Source organism: Staurois parvus, unplaced genomic scaffold (assembly GCF_062004578.1).
Source record: "Staurois parvus isolate SC_StPar_1 unplaced genomic scaffold, SC_StPar_1.0 ptg000052l, whole genome shotgun sequence".
Taxonomy (NCBI): Eukaryota; Metazoa; Chordata; class Amphibia; order Anura; family Ranidae; genus Staurois; species Staurois parvus.
In genome coordinates, this window is record NW_028317848.1 from 5,306,990 (window position 1) to 5,333,447 (window position 26,458).

Consider the following 26,458-nt stretch of genomic DNA (forward strand, 5'->3'; position numbering starts at 1 on the left):
TTTATTTACAGGGATTGGACAAAACTATGGAAACACTGCATGATTTGCAGGTGTAAAAGTGACATGTTTCGCATTGAAAGCAGAAGTGATGTAAGATTCTTTTGCTTCTGCTGTGTAATAAGACACCAACTGGTGGGAAGCCTCACTTTCATCATTCACTACATGCGCTGCTAGTAAGAGTCATGTCAGAGCTTACTGAGTTTTGATACTTGAACAAAAATGAGCTGCATGGTTGAGTCGTCAGAAGCCTTTACTGCGCCAATGCCACAAGTATTGTATCTTCAAGTATTGTCATATTATGCTGCTTGAAACAACCACACTGTCTTTTTCCAGAGCAGCCTGTTTTTCTCTTGGAAAAAAAAAAAAGGTTAACTGTGGATTTTTCTTTGTATTATGAACAATTCTTCTGGCAGTTGTGGCTGCAATCTTTCTTGGTCTACCTGATCTTTGCTTGGTTTCAAGTAGTGGTGCACCAAAATGAAAATTCTGGTGCCGAAAACAAAAATTCAAAATGCACTTGGCCGAAACCCGAAACCGAAATGTACAGTTTTTAAAAATGAATATACATTTTTTGGAAAAAAATACACTGATTAAAAAAAACAATAAATACCCCAATTGTTTGGTAAAATATGTAAGAGGATGTTACGGCGAGTAAATAGATACCCAACATGTCACTCTTTAAAATTGTGCACGCTTGGGGAATGGCGTGAAACTGCGGTACTTAAAAATCACCATGGGTGATGCTTTAAAAATATCTACAGGTTAGCAGTGGAAAGTTACAGAGGAGGTCTAGTGCGAGAATTATTGCTGTTGCTCTGATGTTCGAGGTGATACCTCACGCGTGTGCTTTGAACACCATTTACATATGCATGGCCTGCGTATGTGTTCACCACTACGTGCGCACGGGGGCACAGGGACACTTTAAACTTTTTTTAAAAAATGTATTTAAAGTTTTTTTTTTTTTGTTTTTTTTTTGCATTGTTCCTTTTAAAAAAAAAAATTTAAATACTTTTATTCTGATCACAAATGCATGCATCTTTTGTGATAGAAATAATTAGTGACAGGTCCTCTTTATGGAGAGACATGGGGTCAGTAAGACCCCATATCTCTCCTCTGCAATGTAAAGCATTACATCAAAAAAAGCATTGATCTAGCGCTTTAAATAAAAAAAAAAAAAAAAATGACCTGGAACCAGAAGTGACATCGCTCCGGTCCTCCAAGGGCATAGAGATGTGTGGCGGCGGGGTTTTTTCGGCACCCGTATCAGTGTTTTTTTTTTTAATTTCGGCCGACAGCCGAAAGTGGTGTTTTCAGCCGAAACGTTTCGGCCACCGGCATTTTGGTGCATCCCTAGTTTCAAGAGATACCCAAACTTTGTACTATGTAATAAGTCAGGGGTGGGCAACTTTGGCCCTCCAGCTGTTGGTGAATTACAAGTCCCATCATGCCTCTGCCTTTGGGAGTCATGCTTGTAACTGCCAGTTTTGCAATGCCTCATCGAACTTGTAGTTCTACAACAGCTGGAGGGCCACCGTTGCCCACCCCTGTAATAAGTGATTGAACAGTACTGACTGGCATATTAAAGGTTTTGGATATCTTTTTATATCCTTTTCCATCTGTCTCAAGTTTCATTACCTTGTTACTCCGGTCTTTTGGCAGTTCTTTTCTGCTCCCTATGGCTCAGTATCAAGCCTGCTCAGCGCATCTACATGGGAGTTAACAAACTCATTGATTATATACACAATTAAATTAAATTGCAATTAAAAAGCCACAGATGTGGGAAATTAACCTTTAATTGCCATTTTAACCCGTGTGTGTCACCTTGTGTGTCTGTACCAAGGCAAAACATTCCAGGATATGGAAACTTTTGATCATGGCCATTTGGGTGATTCCTGTTATTATGATTTAAAAAGGAGCCAAACAACTATAAGAAATGGCTTCATATGATCACTATCCTTAAATAAAAGACATTTTTTTTTTTGGCATGATCAGCCATATTTTCAATATCAATGCCAAAATGTAATGTTTTCTGCCAGGGTATGCAAACATGTGAGCACAACTGTAGACAAGTTGTTTGTTACGGTATGCATACACTTTAAGCTGGGTTTACTGGAGTACAGGTTCATTTTCATGGGAAACATTTCATCAGAGGATTATGGGGGCTGCCACCAGTGACTACCCTGTAAACGTGCAGTTATTCTGGTCCTCTGGCTTCAGTACTTTGACTTTCCTGACCTCCATCCTTGTTCTGGGTGAAAGTCAGGGGTCGGTATCTGCTTGTACATGTTCCAGGACTCATAATAGTGAAAACCGAAACCAGCATGGCTGTCAGGCAAACTAGCATTTTCAGGAAGCGATCTCTGCAGCAGCAGCCTTTGTATTTCTCTCACCTTTAGTAGTACGTAGACAACGAAAGTCGGTAAACATACCTGTGGAAAATGTGGAGCTGGCATTGTTCGTCGTCTCCAGTTTCTATTCGTCTAACTTGTCTCCTTTCTGCCAGCTCTTGTAAAAGGTCTCCACCCGACTCAGCACAGCTGGTGCTTTTCCCATGTAGTTCCCCATTCAATACAGAGATGCCGCTGCCAAATTTTACACACAAGGCCTTGTTGTACACAGATTCCACACAGGTGTTGCATAACAGTGTTATCACAGGGTGTGTAGGCCATGAAAACACAGGTATACCTGCTTCCCCTTAGGGGAGTTCTCATGATAAAGTACGACATTGATAATGGAGTGTCTTCATTGCTGTACAGAGACGGGTGCGTCTTGTACAGAGGATACTGAATGGGGAACTGTACAGGGGAACTGACATAAGCATCAGAGAGTAGATGAGATGCACTGAAACCAAACTGAAGCAATAGTTCTTGAATAGTTTTTGAAATATTTTTGTCACGCATTCAGATACGATTGTACAATCACAAGACAACATCCCTTATGCTTTGATATTATTATCCGATCGATGTATGAGTCAATCAAAATGATCCAATCGGCAAACAATCAAACAGGCATAACTTCCCTTCTGATCGATTTAGACTAGATTTAGATTTGGTTTCATCGTTGAATCACTTGGCAGGACTAAGGTGCTTTGTTCATTATATTGATCATATTTTGATTGATCAGATTATGAGATTTCGAGGTGAGATACAATTGCATCCTCCAAATGTTGATTTATTTATTACAGGTATTTATAAAGTGCCGGCAATTTACGCAGCGCTTCACATTTTTATATTGTACTGTACACTCACATCAGTTCCTGCCCTCAAGGAGCTTTCAGGCTAAGGTTCTTAACTCACATACACATACTAGAATCTAAGTAAAAGTCAAAAGACCACCAGCGCTCAATTCTTCATGCTTCGCAGAATCTCATGGTAACTGTCACTAGTTGAGGTGCAGCTCTCTGAAGATGGGGAAATCTTAGCACTGACAAGAAAAATCACAACAGGACGCACTCTCCTCATGCATTACCGTGGTATCAACTGCTTTATTATAATGAAAAAAAAATGACAAGTGCATACTCACAAGAGGACCATGAAAACAGACATGTAACCAAGTGAATCAGTCCTAGGTAGCGGGGGTCCTGTAGAACAGGTTACCAGTTGTAATGACTTGGCTCTGAGGAAGGGAGTGCGTCTCCAGAAACGTGTCAGCTCTTACAACTGGTAACCTGTTCTACAGGACCCTGCTACCTAGGACTGATTCACCATGTCTGTTTTCATGGTCCTTTTGTGAGCATGTCATTTTTTTGTGAGTATTGTCACTTTTTTTTTTTATAACAAAGCGGTTGATACCACGGTAGTGCATGAGGAGAGTGCACCCTGTTGTGCTTTGTCTTGTCAATACACATACTAGAGATAATTTAGACAGGAGCCAATTAAAGTGATTGTAAAGGAACATTTTTTATTTTAAATATTATACTTACCTGCTCTATGTAATGGTTTTATATAGAGCAGCCCCTTTCCTCCTCTTCTTGGGTCTCCCACCGGCGCTCCTAGCTCCTCACCTCTGCCGAGTGTCCTCATAGCAACCTGCTTGCTATGGGGGCACTCGTGTGTGCTTGCTCGCTCCCTAGCTGGCTCTGTGTGTCCATAAACACACAGAGGGTTGTTTGCCCCGCCCCTCGCTTCCTTCTCCCTAGCTGTGATTGACAGAAGCAAGAGCCAACTCTCCTGCTGCTGTCTCTGAGCTAATGAGGAGGGAGAGAGCCTTAGCTCTCATGCACATCGCTTGATCAAGATCAGGCTCAGATAAGTGTGAGGGGGTGCTGCATACAGAAGTTTTTTCACTTCCTTACATAGGATGCATGAAGGCAAAAAAACCTTCTGTCTGTAGTACCACTTTAGCCTGCCAGCATGTCTTTGGAGTGTGGGAGGAAACTGGAGTACCTGGAGGAAACCCATGTAGGCACAGGGAGATCATGCAAACTCCAGATAGAGTAGTTAGTGTCATTATTCAAATCAAGGGGCCTAAGGGAGTGACGTCATCATGCACTGAGAATGATTAGAGGAGTGGGACCGAACTATACCCATAGGAACACCAAAGTAAACTCTGTATACAGTATATGCTGTATGGCCAATCTCAGCTTGGTCACATTGTAAGTGTTTTAAGCTGTTTTTATAAATGAATGTTTACTGGGATTAACACTATGGAGGTGCTTCCATTTGTCTTTTGAGTGATTTTGCAGCCTAAGTGTTTGGAGCAGAAGTGATCCATTGGCCAGAGGGTGGCCATAGTTGGGTCCACAAGTGCAGATTGCCCATTTGCTGGATAGGTAATGGTCATGTCTTTTCTGGTAAGCAGCTGATTTCTCTGGTTGTACCACGGGTGGATTGGAGCAGATTCATGTTCTGGGTCCTGAGCCTTTTGTGGGATTGTTGGGAAGATTTTATATACTTTGAATTTGACATTTTTTTTTTGCACTTGCACAGGACTTTATTTATCATTAAATTGGATTGTTGTGGGGACTCTCTCATATTTCTTTTGGATGTATTATATTTTTTTTGGGCACTTTTTATTGTTTGTCATATGATTATCATTATTTATAGTTTAGCACTGCACTATCAATTTGTCTTTTGAAGCTTAGTATCACAGGCTTTATTTGTGCTAGCAGTCCATTTTTGGAGATACACCTGAGTGCAAAAATGAGTGCCACAGCTCAGACAAGGTTATTAATTCAGCACTTTGAACAGATGTAGCAAAGATAACCTGCAGATAAACGGGTACAACTCATATAGTTGGATTTGTTTCATCTCCGTATATCACCTTAGGCCAGTTACTTTACGGAGTATACAGCGCGTAAAATAAGCATTTAACATGTCACCATTTTTCTAGGTAAATATATTTCTAAAGGTGCTATTGACATGCAATTTTCACCACATATCGGTAACAACCCATGCAATCCTAACATACAAAGAAACTAAAACAAATAAGTTCAGAAATTTAGTTATGTGTAATAAAATGGATTGACATAATTCCAATTGCTGTATGTGCATAAAGGTGTGCACCTTACATGCCATTTTACACTGGATATTTCTGGCAGCATGATCCAGTGTTTATATGAGTACAGTAATACCTTGGTTTATGAATTTAATTTGTTCTGCAGGACTTTTCTTATAGCAAAACATTTGTAAACCGAAACACTGTTTCCCATAGGAATGCATTGAAAACCAATTAATCCGTTTCGGAGGTCAGAAAAAAGTAAACGCTACTAAAATACTGCATGAGTTATTTTATCAAGTCATGCGGTATCTTAGTAGTGACAACATTGTGTTAATGTTTCAGCTGTCATCGGGTTCCCCACTGACAGCTGAATGTAAAAAAAATTGCCAGCAATTAAAAAAATAATTTTGAAAAATGGCGTGGGGTCCACCCTCCCATCCATACCAAGCCCTTCGGGTCTGGTATGGATTTTGAGGGGAACTCCCACTCCAAAATTAAAAAAAAAATGGTGAGGGGGTCCCCCCCAAAACCCATACCAGACCTTTATGATGGAATGCAGCCCGGCAGGTCAAAAAAGGGGGGGGGGGGGGATGATGAGCAAGCGCCCCCCCCCTCCTGAACCATGGCAGGTCACATGCCCTCAACATGGGGGGTGCTATGGAGCAGGGGGGGGCTCCTCACCCCAAAGCACCTTGTCCCCATTTTAATGGGGACAAAGGCCTCATCTGCGGGCAGGGGGCTTACCGGAATCTGGAAGCCCCCCAGATCCCTCCCCATGTGAATGAGTATGGGGTACATGGTACCCCTACACATTCACAAAAAACAAAAAGTGTAATGTGAAAAAAGACAGGACACAGTCTTTGGCAAGTCCCTTATTAAAAAAAAAACTAAAAGAATGTCCCCCGCAGTAGATCCAACATCAATCATGATGCCCGTCGCCAACCCGAAAAAAGAAAAAAAAAAAAGGCTCTGCTTCCGAAGATGGCTTCCAGCTGTCTGCCTGCTCCGGTGATTTGACAGTTACATTATATATGTAACGGGCGGGGCCAGCCTGGGACATCACCTGAGTGACCCCACCCCATGTGACATCATTGACCCCGCCATGTTGAGGGCATGTGGCCTGTTGTGGTTCGGGGGGGCACACGCCCCCCCCTTTCTCGATCTGCTGGGCTGCATGCTCTGATAAGGGTCTGGTATTGATTTTTGGTGGGGACCCCCACGCTATTTTTGGGGGGGAGTTCCCCTCAAAATCCATACCAGACCCGAAGGGCTTGGTATGGATGGGAGGGGGGACCCCACGCCATTTTTTTTTATTATGGTGCCGGTTTGTTAAATGTAGATACCGCTGTTTTGTTTTTCTTCACTATAACTCAGAAATTCAGCTGTCACTTCTCTCCAGCTAAAAGAAAGAAAGTTTTCTTTTAGTTTATTTCCTGGAGTTAAAAGAAACAATGTGTCCTTTTAGTTTCTTAAAAGAAACAAAGTTTCTGTTAACTCCAGGGAAAGTGACAGCTAATCCTGTGAGTTATAGTGAAGGAAAAAAAAAAGACGGCAATTGCATTTAAAAATCAGCACTAACATACACTTCGTACTAAACCGAGGCATTATTTTCAATGGATTTTCAATCATAAACCAAAAATTACGTTAACCGAGGCGTTTGTAAACCAAGGTATTACTGTATTTGATTACACCTGTGTGAATGAGACCTTGAAATGTTTCAATGAAGAGATACAAGTGTTTGGCATAGAGCCAATCTGATGGTGTTCTGCTTTGTCCTCTCTTACTGTAGACATTGGGTTAATTTTCACCGTGTGGACAAGTTGGCTGTGCTGAATCATACTGTTTAAAAATAACTTTTTTGGTTCCTCGCTGACAGATAGGACATGCTGCACATTTCGCACGTGTGTCTGTCTCCGTAGGTGGGACAAGTCCTCATTATATCTGATCTTTTTCCTATAGGGTGGCTTACCTGCGCTCAAGAAAATTCAGCCAGCAAGCCATAGCTCAGATGGTCTCCAGAGCCCCTTATCTGCTGAACTTTTCGGTGGATAGGTTGGACAATCGGCTTGGCTTCTTCCAAAATCAGCTGGGGCTCAGCGCAGAGAACGTAAGCATGGGTCAGCTTAACACACTCCTGATATTTGATTTTCCTCCCCTTGTTATGCACTTCAGGCATGGAGCGCCACCGTGTGCTAGTTCTCAGGAGATATTCTGCCCAAAAAAACATCAGGCCGTGTAGTCATCACTATTCTGAATGTTAACCACTTCAGCTCTTGTACACTCCTGTTTTTTTTAGGGATAACTTTGTTAGTGCCTAAGATAACGTATTAAAATGTACCTTTTTTATGAGCTAGACACTCTTTTGGCAAAAATGATTTTAATACCTTTGGAATCTTTAAACAAAAAGAGGATAAAAGGAGTTTTATTTTTTTATTTTGACCACTGTTCGTTTAAAAAGAACTATAAGTATACGTTTTTATTCTGTAATTTATAAATTCCATAAATCTATTAATCTGTCATTTAAAACAAAGAGAATGAAGGTGGAAAATTGTAAAAAATAGAAATAAAAAATATAGCTTAAGGGAGGAAGGAGTTAATTAGGGCTGGCTAGGGTTAATGCCCAATTTTGGGGGGGAATATCCCTTGTAGTGGGGCTGTGCCCGGCCAGCAAGGGTTAATTTCTCATTTATATTTAGGGAAAATTTTAAGGAAATAAACATACCCGATCCTCTGCTGCTCTCACCACAGCTAGACCAGTCCCCACAGCTTCTCACCCCCGCAGTCCATATTCAAGACCAGAGCAGGGCCCATAACCCTGCTCTGGACATAAGGACACTAAAAGGCAGTCCACTGCCAGATCATTGGGCAGCGCCGGCTGCTGGAGGAGTGGAGGATCAGGTAAGTAAAGCTGTTTCTCTTCTCCCCTGGACAAAACAAGCTGTTAACCCTTGCAGTGGGGCCCAGAGTTGGGTGTTAACTAAGGGTTAATAGGAGGTTAAATAGGAATACATTTTATTTAAAAAACCTAAAACAAAAAGTTTGGCTTTAGATCTACATTGTTGCACTAATAACTGTCTATTTAGTTAGATATAAATGTGTGTGGGTTTTTTTTTTCCCTTCATTTTTAATCTATTTTCATTTTTTTATTATAGACCCGCGATATGGTAACACGCCTCCCCAGAATGCTCACAGGAAGTCTCGAGCCAATTAAGGAGAATTTGAAGGTTGATGTTTTGTTTTTTTGTTTTTTCATTTCTGGTACACCTGTTTTAGTTTGGTCTGGGCATACAATGTTCTTGTTGGATGATGGTACCTGTGTGACTATCTTTTTATCCACTTAATCAATTGCTGGTAATGACCACCCTGTATAGTAACAGTATTGGCAGTGCTTTCAAGTAGGGTACCTGAAACAAAAGTATACTTTAAAAGGGAATGTATAGTGTTTCTTTATATAATTTTTATAGTGTAAGACATGTTTTTTTTCAGCTGAAACTCTCTGCTCCATGCTCACCACTGCCACTAGTATACAAAGAAGTACGACTTCTGTGTTTACAAGTGACAGCTTGTCTCCCAATGGCTCCCATTTATTTGATCTCCTGAGCCTCTCCCACTGAGTGCAGGATGACGACAAGGGAGAGGCAGGTGCCCAGGGTGCAGTGCAGGTGCCGAAACCCCCACTGGAGGATCTCCCTGCAAGTGAGAGAGGAGGAGCCACCTACAGTGGGCAGGGAGGTACTAGAGCCGACTGGGTGCTTCAGCTTAATACAGCAACAAAAGTAAGACGTGGACAATGGTGGAGCTTTTAAGAAGGGGGGAGAAGATGGGAGGCACTCCTGGAATTTAATGCCCCTTTAAGACCCTCCCACTTTTAGTGAAATTTGACCACACCTACTATTTAATATGATTTGGGGGGGTCATGGTTGGGTTCCTGCACCTATTTTCTGAGAAAGAAACTATGATGTAAGTTTAAGGGGAGATGCTTAAAACTGAGCTGCACCCAAAAAGGGAAGTTCCGCTTTAATGCTTTGTCCCCCGCTTCCGATTAAGGATTTGACAGGTACCCGCTCCCACTTCCTCTGCGATCGCCTATGTGATCAGAAGCGGAAGTTGTGTCCTCCCTCCCTCCCTGTAGTCTTCTGGGACGCGTGACAGGTTCCGGAAGACTACGGGGCCATTCACAAAGTGCAGCACTTCTCACGCATGCGCAGTGGGCACCCGGCTGTGAAGCTGCAAGCTGTCACGGCCGGGTGCCCACACTAAAGATGCCGGCGCCATGGAGAGAAGACGGCCAGTGAAACCAGCCGTGGTGAGTACACCGCTGGACCGACGGACAGGTAAGTGTCTGTATTTTAAGAGTCAGCAGCTACAGTTTTTGTAGCTGCTGACTTTTATTTATTTATTTTTTCAGCTGGAGCTCCGCTGTAAGGTAATACATGTTTATATGTAAAATACCTATTTTATGTCAGTTTTAGAAAACATCCAAGAATACTATAACAATATTAACAATGAAAGTAAAATGCCGTTATAGTTTTCCCTTAAATTTAACTAGTTGCCGACCGCAGATAGCCGAATGACGGCTGCACTGCGGCCGGCCAGTTCGGGGTGGACGTCATATGACATCCTCCCAGAACGCGCTCTCCTGCGCGCCCCAGGGGGCGCGCACCCGGCGATCTCCGTGATCGCTGTGTTCTACGGACACAGCTGCTCACGTGATGTGGTAAAAGGCCAATCACAGCGGCCTTTTACCACGTGATCAGCGGTGTCCAATGACACGCTGATCAGAGGGAAATGCAAGTGCCGGTTCTCGGCTGCACTTTCCTCACGCTGTCAGATCGTGAGGAAAGTACTGCCGAGAACCGGCAGTTGTCAGAGCGGGGATCGGCACCGATCATCAGGGCACTGATGATCAGTGCCCTGATGATCGGTGCCCAGCAGTGCCACCCGCAAGTTCTGCCCACCTGTGCCCAGCAGTGCGCCCACTAGCTCCGCCCACCTGTGCCCAGCAGATCACCCACCTGTGCCCAGCAGTGCACCCACCTGTGCCACTCTGCAGTGTCACACACCTGTGCCCAGAAGTGCCACCTACCTGTGCCCAGCAGTGCCATCCACCTGTGCCTGCCCACCTGTGCCCACCCACCAGTGCCGCCCACCAGTGCCACCCACCAGTGCAGCCCAGCAGTGCTGCCAGTCAGTGCCACCAGTCAGTGCCCAGCGGTTGTGCCACTCAGTGCCGTCAGTCAGTGCCCAGCAGTGATGCCAGTCAGTGCCGTCTATCAGTACCCATCATCAGTGTCACCTATCAGTGCTGCATATTAGTGCCGCCTATCCGTGACACCTTATTAGTGCTGTCTATCAGTGCCGCCTATCCGTGCCACCTCATTAGTGCTGCCTATCAGTGCCCTTTAGTGCTGCCTATCAGTGCCCATCAGTGCTGCCTATCAGTGCCCATCAGTGCTGCCTCATCAACGCACATCAGTGAAGGAGAAAAATTACCTGTTTGAAAAATTTTATAATAGAAACAAAGAAACTTTTTTTTTTTCAAATTTTTTGCACTTTTTTTATTTATAGCGCAAAAAGTAAAATGCTCAGTGGCGATTAAATACCACCAAAAGAAAGCTCTATTTGTGAGAAAAAAATGATCAAAATGTCATATGGGTACAATGTTGCATGACCACGCAATTGTCAATCAAAGTGCGGCAGCGCTGAAAGCTGAAAATTGGCCTGGTAAATAAGGGGGTATAAGTGCCTGGTAGGCAAGTGGTTAAGTAACAAAAATGTACTTGCTTTGCGCCTGCAGTATTTTTGACTCAAGCTGCAAAGATTGATAGTCAGCATCACCCATTGAGATCAAAGGGGTTGTAGTGCAGCTGTGAAGCAAACACTTGGTTCACAGTTGCGTTGCAGTCCCACAATGTAAAATTTCTGTCCAACGTTAAGTTAATGTTACAAAAAACAAAAAACAGGTAGCAGTAACACCATGCAGTGTGTTTTGGATGTGGAAACGAACCATAGGAGAGTTTACTACCACGTTAATGGATACGTTCACCTTTCATGATATGTTACATGTTACACCCATATTCAGGCTGTAATTTAACATGTTATGAATGCACTGGCCCACGCTCCCTAGCTTTTCCAGCTAGCGGGGGATCTTGTCTTCCCCCCATTAGCTGTCGTATTTAAAAAAAACGTGGTCGTGTGGGGCTCCAGCTGCATCACTCATTCACTTTACTTTCTGAATGATAAACTACAAGTCCCAACAGCCTTAGTGGCTGTTGGCTAGTAGCTCTCAGTGCACTACCAGGGTGCTCCACATCCCATACAGGCAAGCAGATATTGGGTGTAGCACAGTGGCTAAATGGTTAGCATCTCTGCCTGGCAGTACTAGGGTTGTTGGTTTGAATCCCAACCATGGCACCACCTGCCTGGAGTTTGCATGTTCTCCCTGTGCCTGTGTGGGTTTCCTCTGGGTACTCCGGCTTCCTCCCACGCTCCAAAGACATGCTGGTAGGTTAATTGGCTCCTGTCTAAATTGGCCCCAGTATGTGTATGTATGAATGTGAGTTAGGGACCTCAGATTGTACACCCCTTGAGGGTTAGGGACTGATGTAAATGTACAATATAAATGTAAAGCGCTGCATAAATTGACTGCGCTATATAAGTACCTGTAATAAATAAAATATACTGAAAGATCTGCATAGGAACAGCAATCTGCTGATAGCCGGTACAATAGTTTTCAGGCTACTGCAAAAAAAAAATAAAATAAAATGCTCATGCAAAAAAATGTGCATTTTATTATTTTTGGTAAAAAGGTGAACTTCTCCTTTTTGATAGTTAAGCTGTCCTCTAGTGGTGGGATGACAAAAGTACTTTGTTTTGGCAATCCAAGACCCCCTGTTCCTGTGCAGTGTGCACGGTTCTTCATCACTGCATTTTTCTTTGAGTTACAAAGGTTTTACTTGGGAATTGTATTAAATTGTTTGAAAAACCGTCTTACTCTGTTTTTACTCAGTAGGTGTTCGAAATAGAATTCGGGTTCCGCAAAAATGAAATCCAGCATGTTGTTTTGAGAGTTCCCAAAGTGCTTACAGCAAACAAGAAAAGACTTACAGAAACATTTGATTATGTGCACAACACTATGGGGATTCCCCACAACATGATCACAAAGTTCCCACAGGTATATTCACTTTTATTTTTGTAATATTCATGTTTTAGAACTTTATCAGCTTCTTCCAAATAGCATTCCTTTTATGGTGTAACTGTGGGCAGAATTCCAAATTAAATATCATGCAGTCTATCACTAACTTCAACACAGCAGTTTTTTAATGTATGAGATCCTCCATGTAAGATCCTTTCATTGCCTGTTGGACCTGTCAGTACTGTAGATCAGTGTTTCTCAACCTTTTTCCAGTCGGGGTGCCATTGAAAAGTATTTTCAGTCGCGAGGCGCCCCTGTCCAGGACTTGTTTCATGTTACTGTGTGTCGCGGAACACACGCAAAATCGCGCTCATTCCTGACACGCAGACTAATGCTCTGCTCTTTAGGGGTACCCCCATACATTGGCAAACGCGGGGTGTTTTTGGTGTGGTGCAATTTTAAAACTAAGGTCTGAGATGACTTTCCCTGCATTTCTGCGGGTAAGGCAGCACATTGAATTGAATGGGTTGCCCTACACACAGCCACACAGGTGTGAACCAAGGGCCTGTTCACTTGTGGGGTTGGAGGGTGGTAAAACCATGCAATTGAGCTGCTTTTACCACCCCCAACTGCTCCCCCCTTTACCTGCAGAAACAGCAGCTGGGGGTATACACATGCTGTTGCCACAGCTGGAAGTATACTTCCAGGTGAATGGAGTTGAACTACAACCACCCTGCAACACAGTTGTGGTGTGGTGATTGATGCTGCTTTTTAGGGGGTTAAACCAGGTGGTGAGGATGCAACATATTGCCTCTTTACCACCTGTCAAATGCCTCTGAAAAACGATCTGAGCATGGGTTGCTTTTCAGAGGAGCAGCAGTCCTTGCTGCCGTTACGAACAAGTCCTAAAAAAGCAGTTCTGATAGGACAGGGGTCGAGATAAAAAGTAAAATACATATACACACATATAAAAACAAACACAGACACACACGTATGTACACACACACACACGTACAGACACATATACACACGTACACACACACAGGTACATGTATACAGCCCTATGAACAGTTACAGTACCTTAGCTTCCATCACACACCTGAGTATTGCACTCTAGGGGGAAGCAGAAAGCGCAGAAGACACTTTCCTTCCCTTTGCTTTCACTTTGCTGAGCGGTGTGACGGGTCCCAGTGCCGACGTACAGTGCAGCTGGGGATCGGGAGCTCAGGCTCAAGTGACAGGCGGTCAAAAGCGCATTTTTTATATATGCTGGAACGTCCACCTCTGGCTATCCTAGGGTGTTCCTCTCCTTCACCGGCTCTCCATAGGACAAGCCCAGGGACATGGTATTTAGAGTTACCAGTAAACTCTCCAAAGGACTGGGTACTCTGTATCAGGTTTTCATTGCCTTATGAGGAATATCGCCAAGCCACTCAACTAAACCAAAGAAATGTAAGCGTTCTAAGTGTAGCATTTATTAATGTGATACGTATATAAAACAGGTATGCACTCACATGTGGCAGTGCCTAGTAAATCGGCACCAGTATGTACAGTCTGAGAAATTTCAAAAATGACCAACGTGCATTCCAAGCCTCACTCTTGCAGGGCCAGACGTCATGTCCCCGGAACCCGGAAGTGACGGAATCACGTTTCGACGTACGTTTTGTCCGGCGGCATCTTCCTGAAGGTTTTGCACCTGTAAAACCATTCCTGTTTTGGGGGTCATCTCATTGTTGCCCATCTAGTGCACCTCTTGTTAATTTCATCGACACCAAACCAGCTGAAATTGATTAACAACCCCCTCTGCTACTTAACTGACCAGATCAATATCCCAGGAGTTTATTTGACTTGATGCAATACTCAGATTAAAAAGTGTTCCTTTAAATTTTTTGAGAAGTGTATTTTGATTGATAGGATTATGAGGCTGCCTGGTAGAAACAGATATTTGCTGGATAATCTACAATCATATCTTCCAACTATCTATTTGAATTCCACTTCCCCATATGTAGCATATCGATCTATTGTTCTGTTGACTATAGATCGATTATTCCTACTAGGAAAGACTGATCAAAAAATAAATCAATAGTTTATTGAAGATTTTATGACCTGTTAAAAAATAAAAATTTTACCTGGAATTGAGCTTTAATGTGTGCATTTTATTTGGATTTAAAAAAAAAAAACATATAAAGAAAACTAAACCTACATACTCATCTAGGAGGATACAGCATCAGTTCAGTGTCACATCTGTCCCCTGCCGCCTCTAAGACTGAGAACTGAGTGATCAAAGACCACTGATCGCTACTTTCTCAGTCTTCAGTGTGCAGAGAGGCTGAGGCAGCTGCCGGTCCTGGCATCTGGGTGAATTCTGACTTTAAACCTGGGATCTTTCCAAAGTCTGAACTGGCTCAGTATAGTCAGCCGACAGTGGACTTTAGCCTGCTGTTGGTTGAATATGGATCACTGGAGTGCAGAACTAAATGCACACCTGTGATTCATAGGAGAAGTATGGCCAAAAGAGCTTTGGCCATAATTCTGCTTTAAAGCGAAACTAAATTCACCTAAAAAACATTGTTTTACTTGCCAGCCCCCCACCACCTTCCACAAATGCTACAAAATGTTTTTTTTTAGCATTCTTCCTATTTTTTGGTGAAATTTTCTTCACTTACAGGTTTCCAGCCTGGACCCCACTGCCTCCTGGGATTGCTACATCACGTCTATCCCAGGTGGCAGTGTGTTTGTAAGCCGCAATTTGTGCACATGCCTAGCTGATGTCTGTGCATAGGTACAGTTGCTGCAGTGTGTGCACATGTGGAAATGCACCACCAATCTCTGTCAGCTCCCAAATGCCTGGAAGAGACCGGTGGCACACGTTCGCAGCCCTTTTTTTTAAAAAGGCAATACGGAACAGGGCATGGAGGTAATTTGGGAGTGGTTGAGTTCTGCTTTAAAGTCCATTGAAAACAAAATGTTCATCTGAGACTACTCTACTCATGGCATGACAATGCCATTTCACTGCAGAACAATGTCACCGTATTACAGGAAGTGGAAAAATAACAGATCTGCTGGCAGGGTCATAAGCTAGTAAAACTATGGGGGAGATGTACTAAAACTGGTGCATTCTGAATAGTACCATTCAGCATCTGACTTGGGTTGTTCAGTTAAGCTTTGGCAATAAAACCTGGAAGCTGATTGGTTTCTCTGCACATCTGCACCAGATTCTGTGTGCACCATTTTTAGTAACCATTCCCCTATGTTAAATGGGAGGCTCATAAAAACAAAAATTATGTTCGGCTACGTCTGCACTTGTTCATTCTCTGATCGCATTTCAGTGTGTGGCTAAGCAGCCGCTATCAGGCATTTCAGAAGCAATCGTGCTGCTTCCTGAATGCCAGTTTTGTTTTTTTTCATGACTCCAAGCTGTAACCTTGTAGCAAATAAGTCTCACAATCTGTCTCCCTGTGTTGTTTAGCCTTGTTGTGTAGCAGAAAAGATAACTGTCCCCCTCCTATGTTTTTGACATTATTATAGCTCAGCAGTCACTATATAAAGAGCTTTTTCCAGCATGTTTCCTAAATGTATACTCTTCTCTTTGCAAGTTTTTTTATAGCAATATATTTTTTTAACAAATGAGAATTGCAATGTACTTCATTTAACTTTAGCTTAGATTGTGACATTTGAAGTAACCATGGTGTCCTGTAAGACGTTTTCAGACACACACGATGAGAATATCGAGCGAATGATCGTCCGTTTTTTTTGTTTGTTTGTTTGTTTGTTTTTTTTGCATGCTAGTCTCATCGATAATGAAAAGGTTACTAAAGTTACGTAAATGCCCGTAGGACAGAATAAAAATTCGGAAGCGATGTCAGGTATTGTAATGTACAGTGCCTTGAAAAAGTATTCATACCCCTTGAAATTTTCCACATTTTGTCATGTTACGACCAAAAAAGTAAATGTATTTTATTGGGATTTTATGTGGTAGACCAAAACAAAGTGGCACATAATTGTGAAGTGGAAGGAAAATGATAAACTGTTTTCAAAATTTTTTACAAATAAATATCTAAAAAGTGTGCATTTGTATTCAGCCCCCTTTACTCTGCTACCTATAATTAAAATCTAGTGAAATCAATTGCCTTCAGAAGTCACCTAATTAGTAAATAGAGTCCACCTGTGTGTAATTTAATCTCAGTATAAATACAGCTGTTCTGTGAAGCCCTCAATGGTTTGTTAGAGAACATTAGTGAACAAACAGCATCATGAAGGCCAAGGAACACACCAGACAGGTCAGAGATAAAGTTGTGGAAAAGTTTAACACAGGGTTAGGTTATAACACAATATCCCAAGCTTTGAACATCTCAGGGAGTACTGTTCAATCCATCATCCGAAAATGGAAAGAGTATGGCACAACTGCAAACCTACCAAGACATGGCCGTCCACCTAAACTGACAGGCCGGGCAAGGAGAGCATTAAATCAGAGAAGCAGCCAAAAGGCCCATGGTAACTCTGTAGGAGCTGCAGAGATCCACTGCTCAGGTGGGAGAATCTGTCTACAGGACAACTATTAGTCGTGCACTCCACAAATCTGGCCTTTATGGAAGAATGGCAAGAAGAAACCCATTGTTGAAAGAAAGCCATAAGAAATCTCATTTGCAGTTTGTGAGAAGGCATGTGGGGGACACAGCAAACGTAAAAGAAGGTGCTCTGGTCAGATGAAACCAAGATTGAACTTTTTGGCCTAAAAGCAAAACGCTATGAGTGACAGAAAACTAACACTGCACATTACCCTGAACACACCATCCCCACCGTGAACCGTGGTGGTGGCAGCATCATGTTGTAGGGATGCTTTTCTTCAGCAGGGACAGGGAAGCTTGTCAGAGTCGATGGAAAGGATGGATGGAACCAAATCAAATACAGGGCTTTCTTAGAAGAAAATCTGTTAGAGTCTGCAAAAGACTGAGACTGGGACGGAGGTTCACCTTTCAGCAGGACAACGACCCGAAACATACAGCCAGAGCTACAATGGAATGGTTTAGATCAAAGCATATTCATGTGTTAGAATGGCCCAGTCAAAGTCCAAACCTAAATCCAATTGAGAATCTGTGGCAAGACTTGAAAATTGCTGTTCACAGTCTGTCTCCATCCAATCTGATGGAGCTTGAGCTATTTTGCAAAGAATAATGGGCAAAAATTTCACTCTCTAGAGGTGCAAAGCTGGTAGAGACATCCCCAAAAAGACTTGTAGCTGTAAATGCAGAAAAAGGTGGTTCTACAAAGTATTGACTCCAGGGGGGCTGAATGCAAATGCACGTCACACTTTTCACATTTATTTGTAAAAAATTTTGAAAACAGTTTATAATTTTCCTTCCACTTCACAATTATGTGCCACTTTGTGTTGGTCTATCACATAAAATCCCAATAAAATACATTTACATTTTTGGTTGTAACATGACAAAATGTGGAAAATTTCAAGGGGTATGAATACTTTTTCAAGGCACTGTATTTGTATTGTATTTTCGAGCTAAAACTGTACTGTTTAAATGAAAATTGTACAGTCTTGTATCGTACAAGAAAAACTTTCATGCTTGTCCCTTCCAATAATTTCAGACGAAAGCTGTGTACTAATGATCAGCTTATTGTACGATTGCTTCGAAAGCGGTATTTTTGGTCCACTTTTCTGATCATGTGTACTAGGCTTTAGGCTGCATTCACAGTAAAGAATCTTGTGAATGTGCACAAAATTTGTAACACACAAAAACCATGTGTCTGGGTTGTGGTGACATTCATTTTTAATTGCACCCCTAAAGTTTTTTGATGCAGCAAATGCAAAACATGCAGTACAAAAAAATGTGCAACGCTCAAAAAGTTGCACGAGTTTTGTTTGCCGGGTTTTTTTGTGTAAAATTAATGGGCCGCCCTATGTGCATAGCGTCACATATTTGCAATGCACATCATAGTGAATGGGGCCTAATGCTCTTGGGGAACTGTGCACCCAGTGAAAGGTGAAAATGTTCTCAAAAATCTCTTGGGATAATTTAAAGCCTAACTCCATGTTTAATGTCCCTCTAAAGTTTATTTGGACCAAGCTGACCCAAATTACTGCACTAATTTGTGCATTTGCTGGACACGCTGTATTACCTGTATGTAGCCTCAGCTACAGTATACAGCACTGTTTTTGGCAGTCTGATGAGACTCCCAGAGCAAAACCGAGTTGGGCTGAGCGATACATAGCCATTCACAGGAATCTTTGTATTCTATGAATGAATGCACGGCTTTTTCTGATTGGCTGAGGGATGACATCATGATCTCTGCCTCAGTCAATCAAAGGAAGCTGTTTAAAGAGATGAACTGTTTAAAGCAGTGGTTCTCAACCTTCCTAATGCCACGACTCTTTAATACAGTTCCTCATGTTGTGGTGACCCCCAACCATAAAATTATTTTCGTTGCTACTTCATAACTGTAATTTTGCTACTATTATGAATTGCAATGTAAATATCTGATATGCAGGATGTATTTTCATTGTTACAAATTGAACATACCGTATTTGCCGGCGTATAAGACGACTTTTTGACCCTTGAAAATCTTCTCAAAAGTCGGGGTCGTCTTATACGCCGGTACACATGTTAGGGGGGCTGCGGCATTAAGTACAGGGGTTTGCAGGGGCTGATGTCTCTTACCTGGATCCAGTCCCACGACGATCCGGTCCAGGAAGCGCGGCGTCTCCTTCAGTTCGGCCACTGGATGTTCGTGCGGCTGCTCGGCTCCGCCTCCTCACCGGTGATTGGCCGCCAGAACTGTAGCTCAGGAAAGGCACACAGGCGGCCAATCACCGGCGAGGGGGCGGAGCCGAGCGGCCCCGCGAAAATTGAGTGCCGGAGCAGCAGGTAAGTGTGCTGTGTAGAGGTGCTGCTGCAACCACATATGCTGGCTGCAGCAGCACCATACGAGAACAGGGTCAGCAAGTCTCAGTGGGAGGAATAGTGCCCCATCATTGGTGTCACTGATACCAATGATGGGGCACTATTCCTCCCACTGATACCAACGATGGGGCACTATTCCTCCCACTGACACCAACGATGGGGCACTATTCCTCCCCCCCACTGACACCAATGATGGGGCACTATTCCACCCCCCATTGACACCAATGATGGGGCACTATTCCACCCCTCACTGACACCAATGATGGGACACCATTCCTCCCACTGACATTAATGATGGGGCACTATTCCTCCCACTGACACCAATGATGGGGCACTATTCCTGCCACTGATACCAATGATGGGGCACCATTCCTGCCACTGATACCAATGATGGGGCACCTATTCCCCCCACTGATACCAATGATGGGGCACTATTCCTCCCACTGATACCAATGACGGGGCACTATTCCTCCCACTGATACCAATGATGGGGCACTATTCCTCCCACTGATACCAATGATGGGGCACTATTCCTTCCACTGATACCAATGATGGGGCACTATTCCTCCCACTGACACCAATAATGGGGCACTATTCCTCCCACTGACATCAATGATGGGGCACTATTCCTCCCACTGGTGTGCATTGGAAGAGGGGTAGTCTTATACGGCGAGTATAGCCCAAACACTACATTTTAGCAGGAAAAGTAGGGGGGTCGTCTTATACGCCCAGTCGTCTTATACGCCGGCAAATACGGTAATTAAAGCATAGTAATTAATCACAAAAACAATATGTTACATGATTTTACTCCTCTAGAGCAATGGTTCTCAACCTTCCTAATGCCGCAACCCTTTAATACAGTTCCTCATGTTGTGGTGACCCCCAACCATAAAATTATTTTCATTGCTACTTCATAACTGTAATTTTGCTACTATTATGAATCGTAATGTAAATATCTGATATGCAGGATGCATTTTCATTGTTACAAATTGAACATAGTAATTAATCACAGTAATTAATCACAAAAACAATATGTTACATGATTTTACATTTACCTAGTAATAATTAATGAAGTGTCGTTTTACCTCCAATACTGCTGCTTTCAACACTGTAGCTGCTTTTAACAGAGTAGCTGCTTTCAACACAGCAGCTGCTTTCTACACTGTAGATGCTCTTTACACGTGTGACTGGTCCACATAAGTACATTATGGCACCAACCCTGTCACATACACCTGTATTTGTACGGGGTGTATGTGACGGGGTTGGCGCGATGATATCATCATGCCGGGTACTCGTATGTGGGCGTATCTGCATGTGGGCGGACCCACCTGGAGACGGATAGAGGAGCGGTGTCTCGATTCCTAAGACCATCAGAAATGTGTTTTTTCCGATAGTGTTAGGCGACCCCTGTGAAAGGATCATTCGACCCCCAAAGGGGTTGCGACCCACAGGTTGAGAACTGCTGGTTTAAAGGGACATTGTTTGTGGAGTTAGGCTTTATAAGTGGAGCACCACACGTTTGGATAACGGAAGCAAATTTATGTTGTCTTTTTATGGTTTTTGTTTTATTTTCTGTAAATCTGCAATACTAAAACCATGATAAAATCAAATGTTTAAAAAAAAATAATGAATTGAAATACGTTGACTTTCTCCCTTTCTTCTTTTCAGATTTTCAATTCCAGCCTGTTGAAAATAAAGGAAAGACACATGTTTCTCTCTTTTCTGGGAAGAGCAATTTATGACTCAGCACAACCCAACTATGTCTCCTTAGATAAAGTGGCAGTCGTGCCTGATGATATTTTCTGTGGAGAAGTTGCCAAGGCCTCTATACAGGACTTTGATAGGTTCCGTAAATCTATGTAGATGTACAGAAAGATATGTCATAAAATGTTTTATGTGAATTTATTATCATTTATGTATACTGTGATACTGACACAGGATTCTGTATTTTTTTTTTTTTTAGAATAAACATGTTTGATTTCACTTACATAAGTCTATACTTTGTAAATAGGTAATATTTATGTTACATACTGTATAATAAATTGCATGGAAACGGACAGAAGGGTGTTAATGTGTGTCTTTCTAGTTTTGTAAGGAGCGGGGAAGGGTTGGAGCTTCTGTTTGTTTATTACAGCTGTAAATGTATCTGCTGGGAAGTTACAGATGTCTCCAAGACAGAAAGGGAAAATTCAGAATTTGTCGACTGTCACTGGAATCCGGGGCATGGAGGAAATGTCCTTGTGAGGGAACCTAATCCAGTGAAAGCAGTCAAAGGTGTTACCCTCTAACTTCCTATCATGTCTTTGGGATGGAGGGGAAATCAACTTAGCAGGTACATGGAAACCTTAAAAGAAAGATTCTCACTTAGTGTGGCCAGGCAATGGGGAAAGAAAAAAGAACCAAATTTAACACTTTGCACAATGCAGTCAGGCAAGTACCATTCTCCTGGCAACCGTCAAACCCAGACACGTCCATCGGATTGCCAGACAGAGTCCAGTGGTGGCCTGCTTTACACCACTGCATCCAACACTTTGCATTGCACTTGGTGATGTAAGACTTGGTGCAACTGCTCGGCCATTCAATGAATCTCTTTACGTACTGTTGTTGTGCTAATCTAAGTGTAAAGTTTGGTGGAGGGGGGATTGTGGGGTGGGGTTGTTTTGCAGGGGTTGGACTTGGTCCCTTAGTTCCAGGGAAGGGAACTCTTAAGGAATCAGCATACCAAGATATTTTGGACAATTTCATGCTCCCAACTTTGTGGGAACAGTTTGGGGATGACCCCTTCCTGTCCCAACATGACTGCACACCAGTGCACAAAGCAAGGTCCATAAAGACATGGATGAGCAAGTTTGGGGTGGAGGAACTTTGAGTGGGCTGCGCGGAGTCCTGACCTCAACCCGACAGAACACCTTTGGGATGAATTAGAGTGGGAGACTGCAAGCCAGGCCTTCTCGTCCGACATCAGTGCCTGACCTCATAGATGCACTTATGGAAGAATGGTCAATCATTTCCATAGACACATTCCTAAACCTTGTGGACAGCCTTCCCAGAAGAGTTGAAGCTGTTATAGCTCCAAAGGGTGGGCCAACTCAATATTGAACCCTACAGACTAAGACTGGGATGCCATTAAAGTTCATGTGTGTGTAAAGGCAGACGTCCAAATACTTTTGGCAATATAGTGTAGACCTTAGCACTAAAGGGATCACCAGCAGGAAGAAGGACCTGATTCCACTATAGAGATCTTCTCATTAGAAGGATCACCAACATGAGGAATGAGGTCTTGATTCCACAATAAAGAACTTCTCACTAGAGGGATCACCAGCAGGTCCTGATTCCACTATAGAGATCTTTAGTTGGACCTCATATAGAAAACTGTGTGCAGTTCTGGAGATCTGATTTAGAAAAAGATATAAGAACAAGTCCAGAAACAGTCAACAAAAATGGTGAAAGGTCTGAGGGATAAAACACATCAGGGCAAACTACAGGACATGACGAAGCTGAGCTACACCCATGCACGGGGAAACTGGATGAGGAGATCTTTAGTGTGCTGGCATACATGTCCAAGCATTATACCTGTCTGTCTGGGACAATGTGTACAGTGAGCATGGCGGTCGGCAGTGGCTAGCTACTGTATGCTCTCCCATAGACAGGCTGTTATCACCACACAAAATGTTTTGAAAAATGAACAAATTTCTAATCAATGATGGGAGAATCGTGCAAGGAATGTATTTTGAAAAAGAAATGAGCATGAACAGTGACCTGGAAAGAAAAGACAATTCTTGGCCACGGAAATTCTTTTCTGTAGCAACATGAGATGGAATTAAAGGCTTGTTTGGTCCAATTTCGATATCAATGGTGGCACCATCAGATTATAAAATGCATGAAATTTATGATTTTCTAAAGAAAATTTGTTCAGAATTCGACCAATCTGGCCTTCATAAGTCTGCCATAATGAGCTAATATGGTATGCACACGAGCACATTATGGCCAATAGCACTTGGGGGCTCATGGTGCAGAGACATTAGTTTTTCTGCACGCATTCTGCAAGGACAAAACGAAAACAATTGTTCTGTATGTGCCCTGTTCACACCACAACACTAGGAGCACATACAGATTTGTTCTGCGCAGGAATCTGCAACATGTAAATCTCATGAAACGTGCATGAAAACAGATGTAAAATATGCATTCCGTTTAACAGTTTGAGCACAATTAACCCCTTGACGCCGACCACATGCAAATTAGAGGCCTCACTGGGCTTTTTTCCGTGGGGCCGCTATTTTTCATACATGTCTTTTTGCTGGGAGCGCACAGTGCAGCACACTCCCAGCACAAAGACCGGGGTGTCACTGAGAGCCCTGTGTACCGTTCTAATGATCGGGATCCGGAACTCCCAATTCCAGGTCACCTGATCGCTGTGATAGCCTGATTGACTTGCTATCAAGAGATCCCCGAATTTTCCACTTCTTAATAAGTGATTGAACAGTACTGACTGGCATGTTCAAGGCTTTGGATACCTTTTTATATCCTTGTCCATCTTTATAAAGTTCCATTACTTTGTTATGCAGGTCTTTTGACAGTTCTTTTCTGATCCCCATGGCTCAGTATCTAGCTTGCTCAGGTGAGAGCTAACAAACTCATTGACTATTTACACAGACACTAATTGCAATTTAAAAAGCCACAGATGTGGGAAATTAACCTTTAATTGCCATTTTAAAGGATAAGTTCACCTTTTGCTGAAAAATAATAAGTGCTAATTTTTTTGCAGGTAAAAAAATGTACATTTATTATTTTTTGTTGCAGGAGCATGGAAAGCATTGCACCAATGATCAGCAGTTCTCTGCTTGCCATATGGGATGTATGAGCAAGCAGTTATACTGACAGGAAGGATCAATGAACTACCATGGTGCTCCACAGTGCTATGGTAGTTCATTGAGAACTACATGCTGACAGCCACTAAGGCTGATGGGACTTGTAGTTTCTCATTCATAAACGATTTTTTTTTTAAATTTTGACAGCTAGTGGGTGGAGAAGACCTCCCCTAGCTGTCATAGCGAAGGAGTGGAGGTCGGTTTATTAATAACATGTTATATGAATATGGGTGTGAAAGGTGAACTTCTCCTTTAACCTGTGTGTGTCACCTTGCATGTCTGTACAAAGACCAAACATTCCAGGGTATGGAAACTTTTGATCAGGGCCATTTGGGCGATTTCTGTATAATTATTTAACTGCTTCCCAACCGTGCTATAGCCAAAAAACGGCTACAGCACAGTTGCCCAGTTCTGGGAGGGCGTCCCAGCAGTGCCGCCAGTCAGTGCCTCCAGTTATTGCTATCAGTCAGTGCCATCATTACTGCATATCAATGCATCATCAGTGCCTCCTCATCAGAGCTGCCTCATTAGTGCCCATCAGTACCACCTATCAGTGCCCATCATTGCTGCATATCAATGCATCATCAGTGCCTCCTCATCAGAGCTGCCTCATCAGTGCTACATATCAGTCCCACCTCATCAGTGCCCATCAGTGCTGCCTATCCATGCAGCCTCATCAATACACATCAGTTTGCTAAATTTTATAATAGAAACAAAGAAAACATTTTTTTTTCAAATGCTTTGCTTTTTATTTTCTTTATAGTGCAAAAAATAAAACCCAAGTGGTGATTAAATACCACCAAAAGAAAGCTCTATGTGTGTGAAAAAATGATAAAAATTTCAAATGGGTATAGTGTTGCATGACCACACAATTGTCATTCAAAGTGCAACAGTGCTAAAAGCTGAAAATTGGCCTGGGCAGGAAGGGGGTGAAAGTGCCCAGTAGGCAAGTGGTTAAAAAGGAACCAAACATCTTTGTGATAATAAATGGCTTCATATGATCAATATTCTTAAATAAAAGACAGTTCTTTGGCATGATCAGTCATATTTTCAGTATCAATGCCAAAGTGTCACATTTCTGCCAGGGTATGCAAACTCTTGAGCACAACTATCCATTATTATAATATAGGATTTATATAGTGCCAACAATTTACACGGCGCTGTACAACATAAGGGCAGACAGTACAACTACAATACAAATCAAAAGAGTACATGGCAAAGACTGTGCATGCAGTATGGATGTGGTTTAGGCTTGGTTCACATACAGTTGTGTTCAAAATAATAGCAGTGTGTTGAAAAAAGTGAATAAAGCTCAAAATCCTTCTAATAGCTTTTATTTACATACACACAAATGCATTGGAAACACTACACATTCTATTCCAAATCAAACATGAAGAAAAATATATCAAATTTGGGTTGTTCCTCTAAAAAAATTGAAGAAAAGTGAATATTAGACTGTTCAAAAAAATAGATACACAATACACGAGGGGTTCGAGGGCACTGCTCTTTCGAGCTTACAATCTAGTACATGTGTTTTTGAAACAGTTTTACCACATTTTGCGTTTTGTTCAGCTTTTTTTTTTTTTTTGTTAAAGTGGAATTTTTTTTATTGCTGGGAAAAATAAAAATTAGGGATGCACCGACATTTTGGTGGCTGAAACATTTTGGCCGATATGAAAATAAGCACCAATAGAGGTGCTGAAAATAACCCCTCCCCTTGCCTCCCTCCGCCGCCGTCGCCACCCCCCTCTGCTAGCCGCTGCTCGGTGGTTCTCAACCTTATCTGAGAAACCATCGAACTATCCGGCACTGGGCATAGAGATAAGTGAAGGAAAGATGGCCTCCACTCATCTCTATGTCCTTGGAGGACCGGAGCGACGTCACTTCCGGTTCCGGCGCCTTGTAAACAAGGCCTTTTTTTCTTTTTAAAGCACTAGATCAATGCTTTTTTGATCTAATGCTTTACATTGTAGAGGAGGGATGTGGGGTTATTGATCCCATATCTCTATAAAGAGGACCTGTTACTACATATTTCTATCACAAGGGATGCATGCATTCCTTGTGATAGGAATAAAAGTGATTAAAATTTTTTTTTTTAAAGG

General features: G+C 42.5%; 1 protein-coding gene and 1 long non-coding RNA gene across 5 annotated transcripts in view; one reads left to right on the plus strand and one right to left on the minus strand.

Moving 5' to 3' along the window:
* Positions 1-7,648, minus strand: part of LOC149470131 (uncharacterized) — a 39,998-nt gene extending 32,350 nt beyond the window's left edge. Inside the window, exon 1 of the long non-coding RNA XR_016310586.1 lies at positions 7,409-7,648. This is a non-coding gene — a long non-coding RNA (uncharacterized LOC149470131). The remainder of the gene's footprint in view (positions 1-7,408) is intronic.
* Positions 1-21,550, plus strand: part of MTERF3 (mitochondrial transcription termination factor 3) — a 97,870-nt gene extending 76,320 nt beyond the window's left edge. For 3 of the 4 annotated variants that reach the window (XM_089666641.1, XM_089666640.1, XM_089666642.1), the window contains exons 5-8: positions 7,399-7,546; positions 8,592-8,663; positions 12,452-12,613; positions 21,157-21,550. In XM_089666641.1, the coding sequence (XP_089522767.1) occupies positions 7,399-7,546; positions 8,592-8,663; positions 12,452-12,613; positions 21,157-21,351 (577 nt within the window). In that variant the 3' untranslated portion in view covers positions 21,352-21,550. The remainder of the gene's footprint in view (positions 1-7,398; positions 7,547-8,591; positions 8,664-12,451; positions 12,614-21,156) is intronic. The other variant, XM_089666643.1, reaches the window with a different exon arrangement.
* Positions 21,551-26,458: the final 4,908 nt, after the last annotated feature.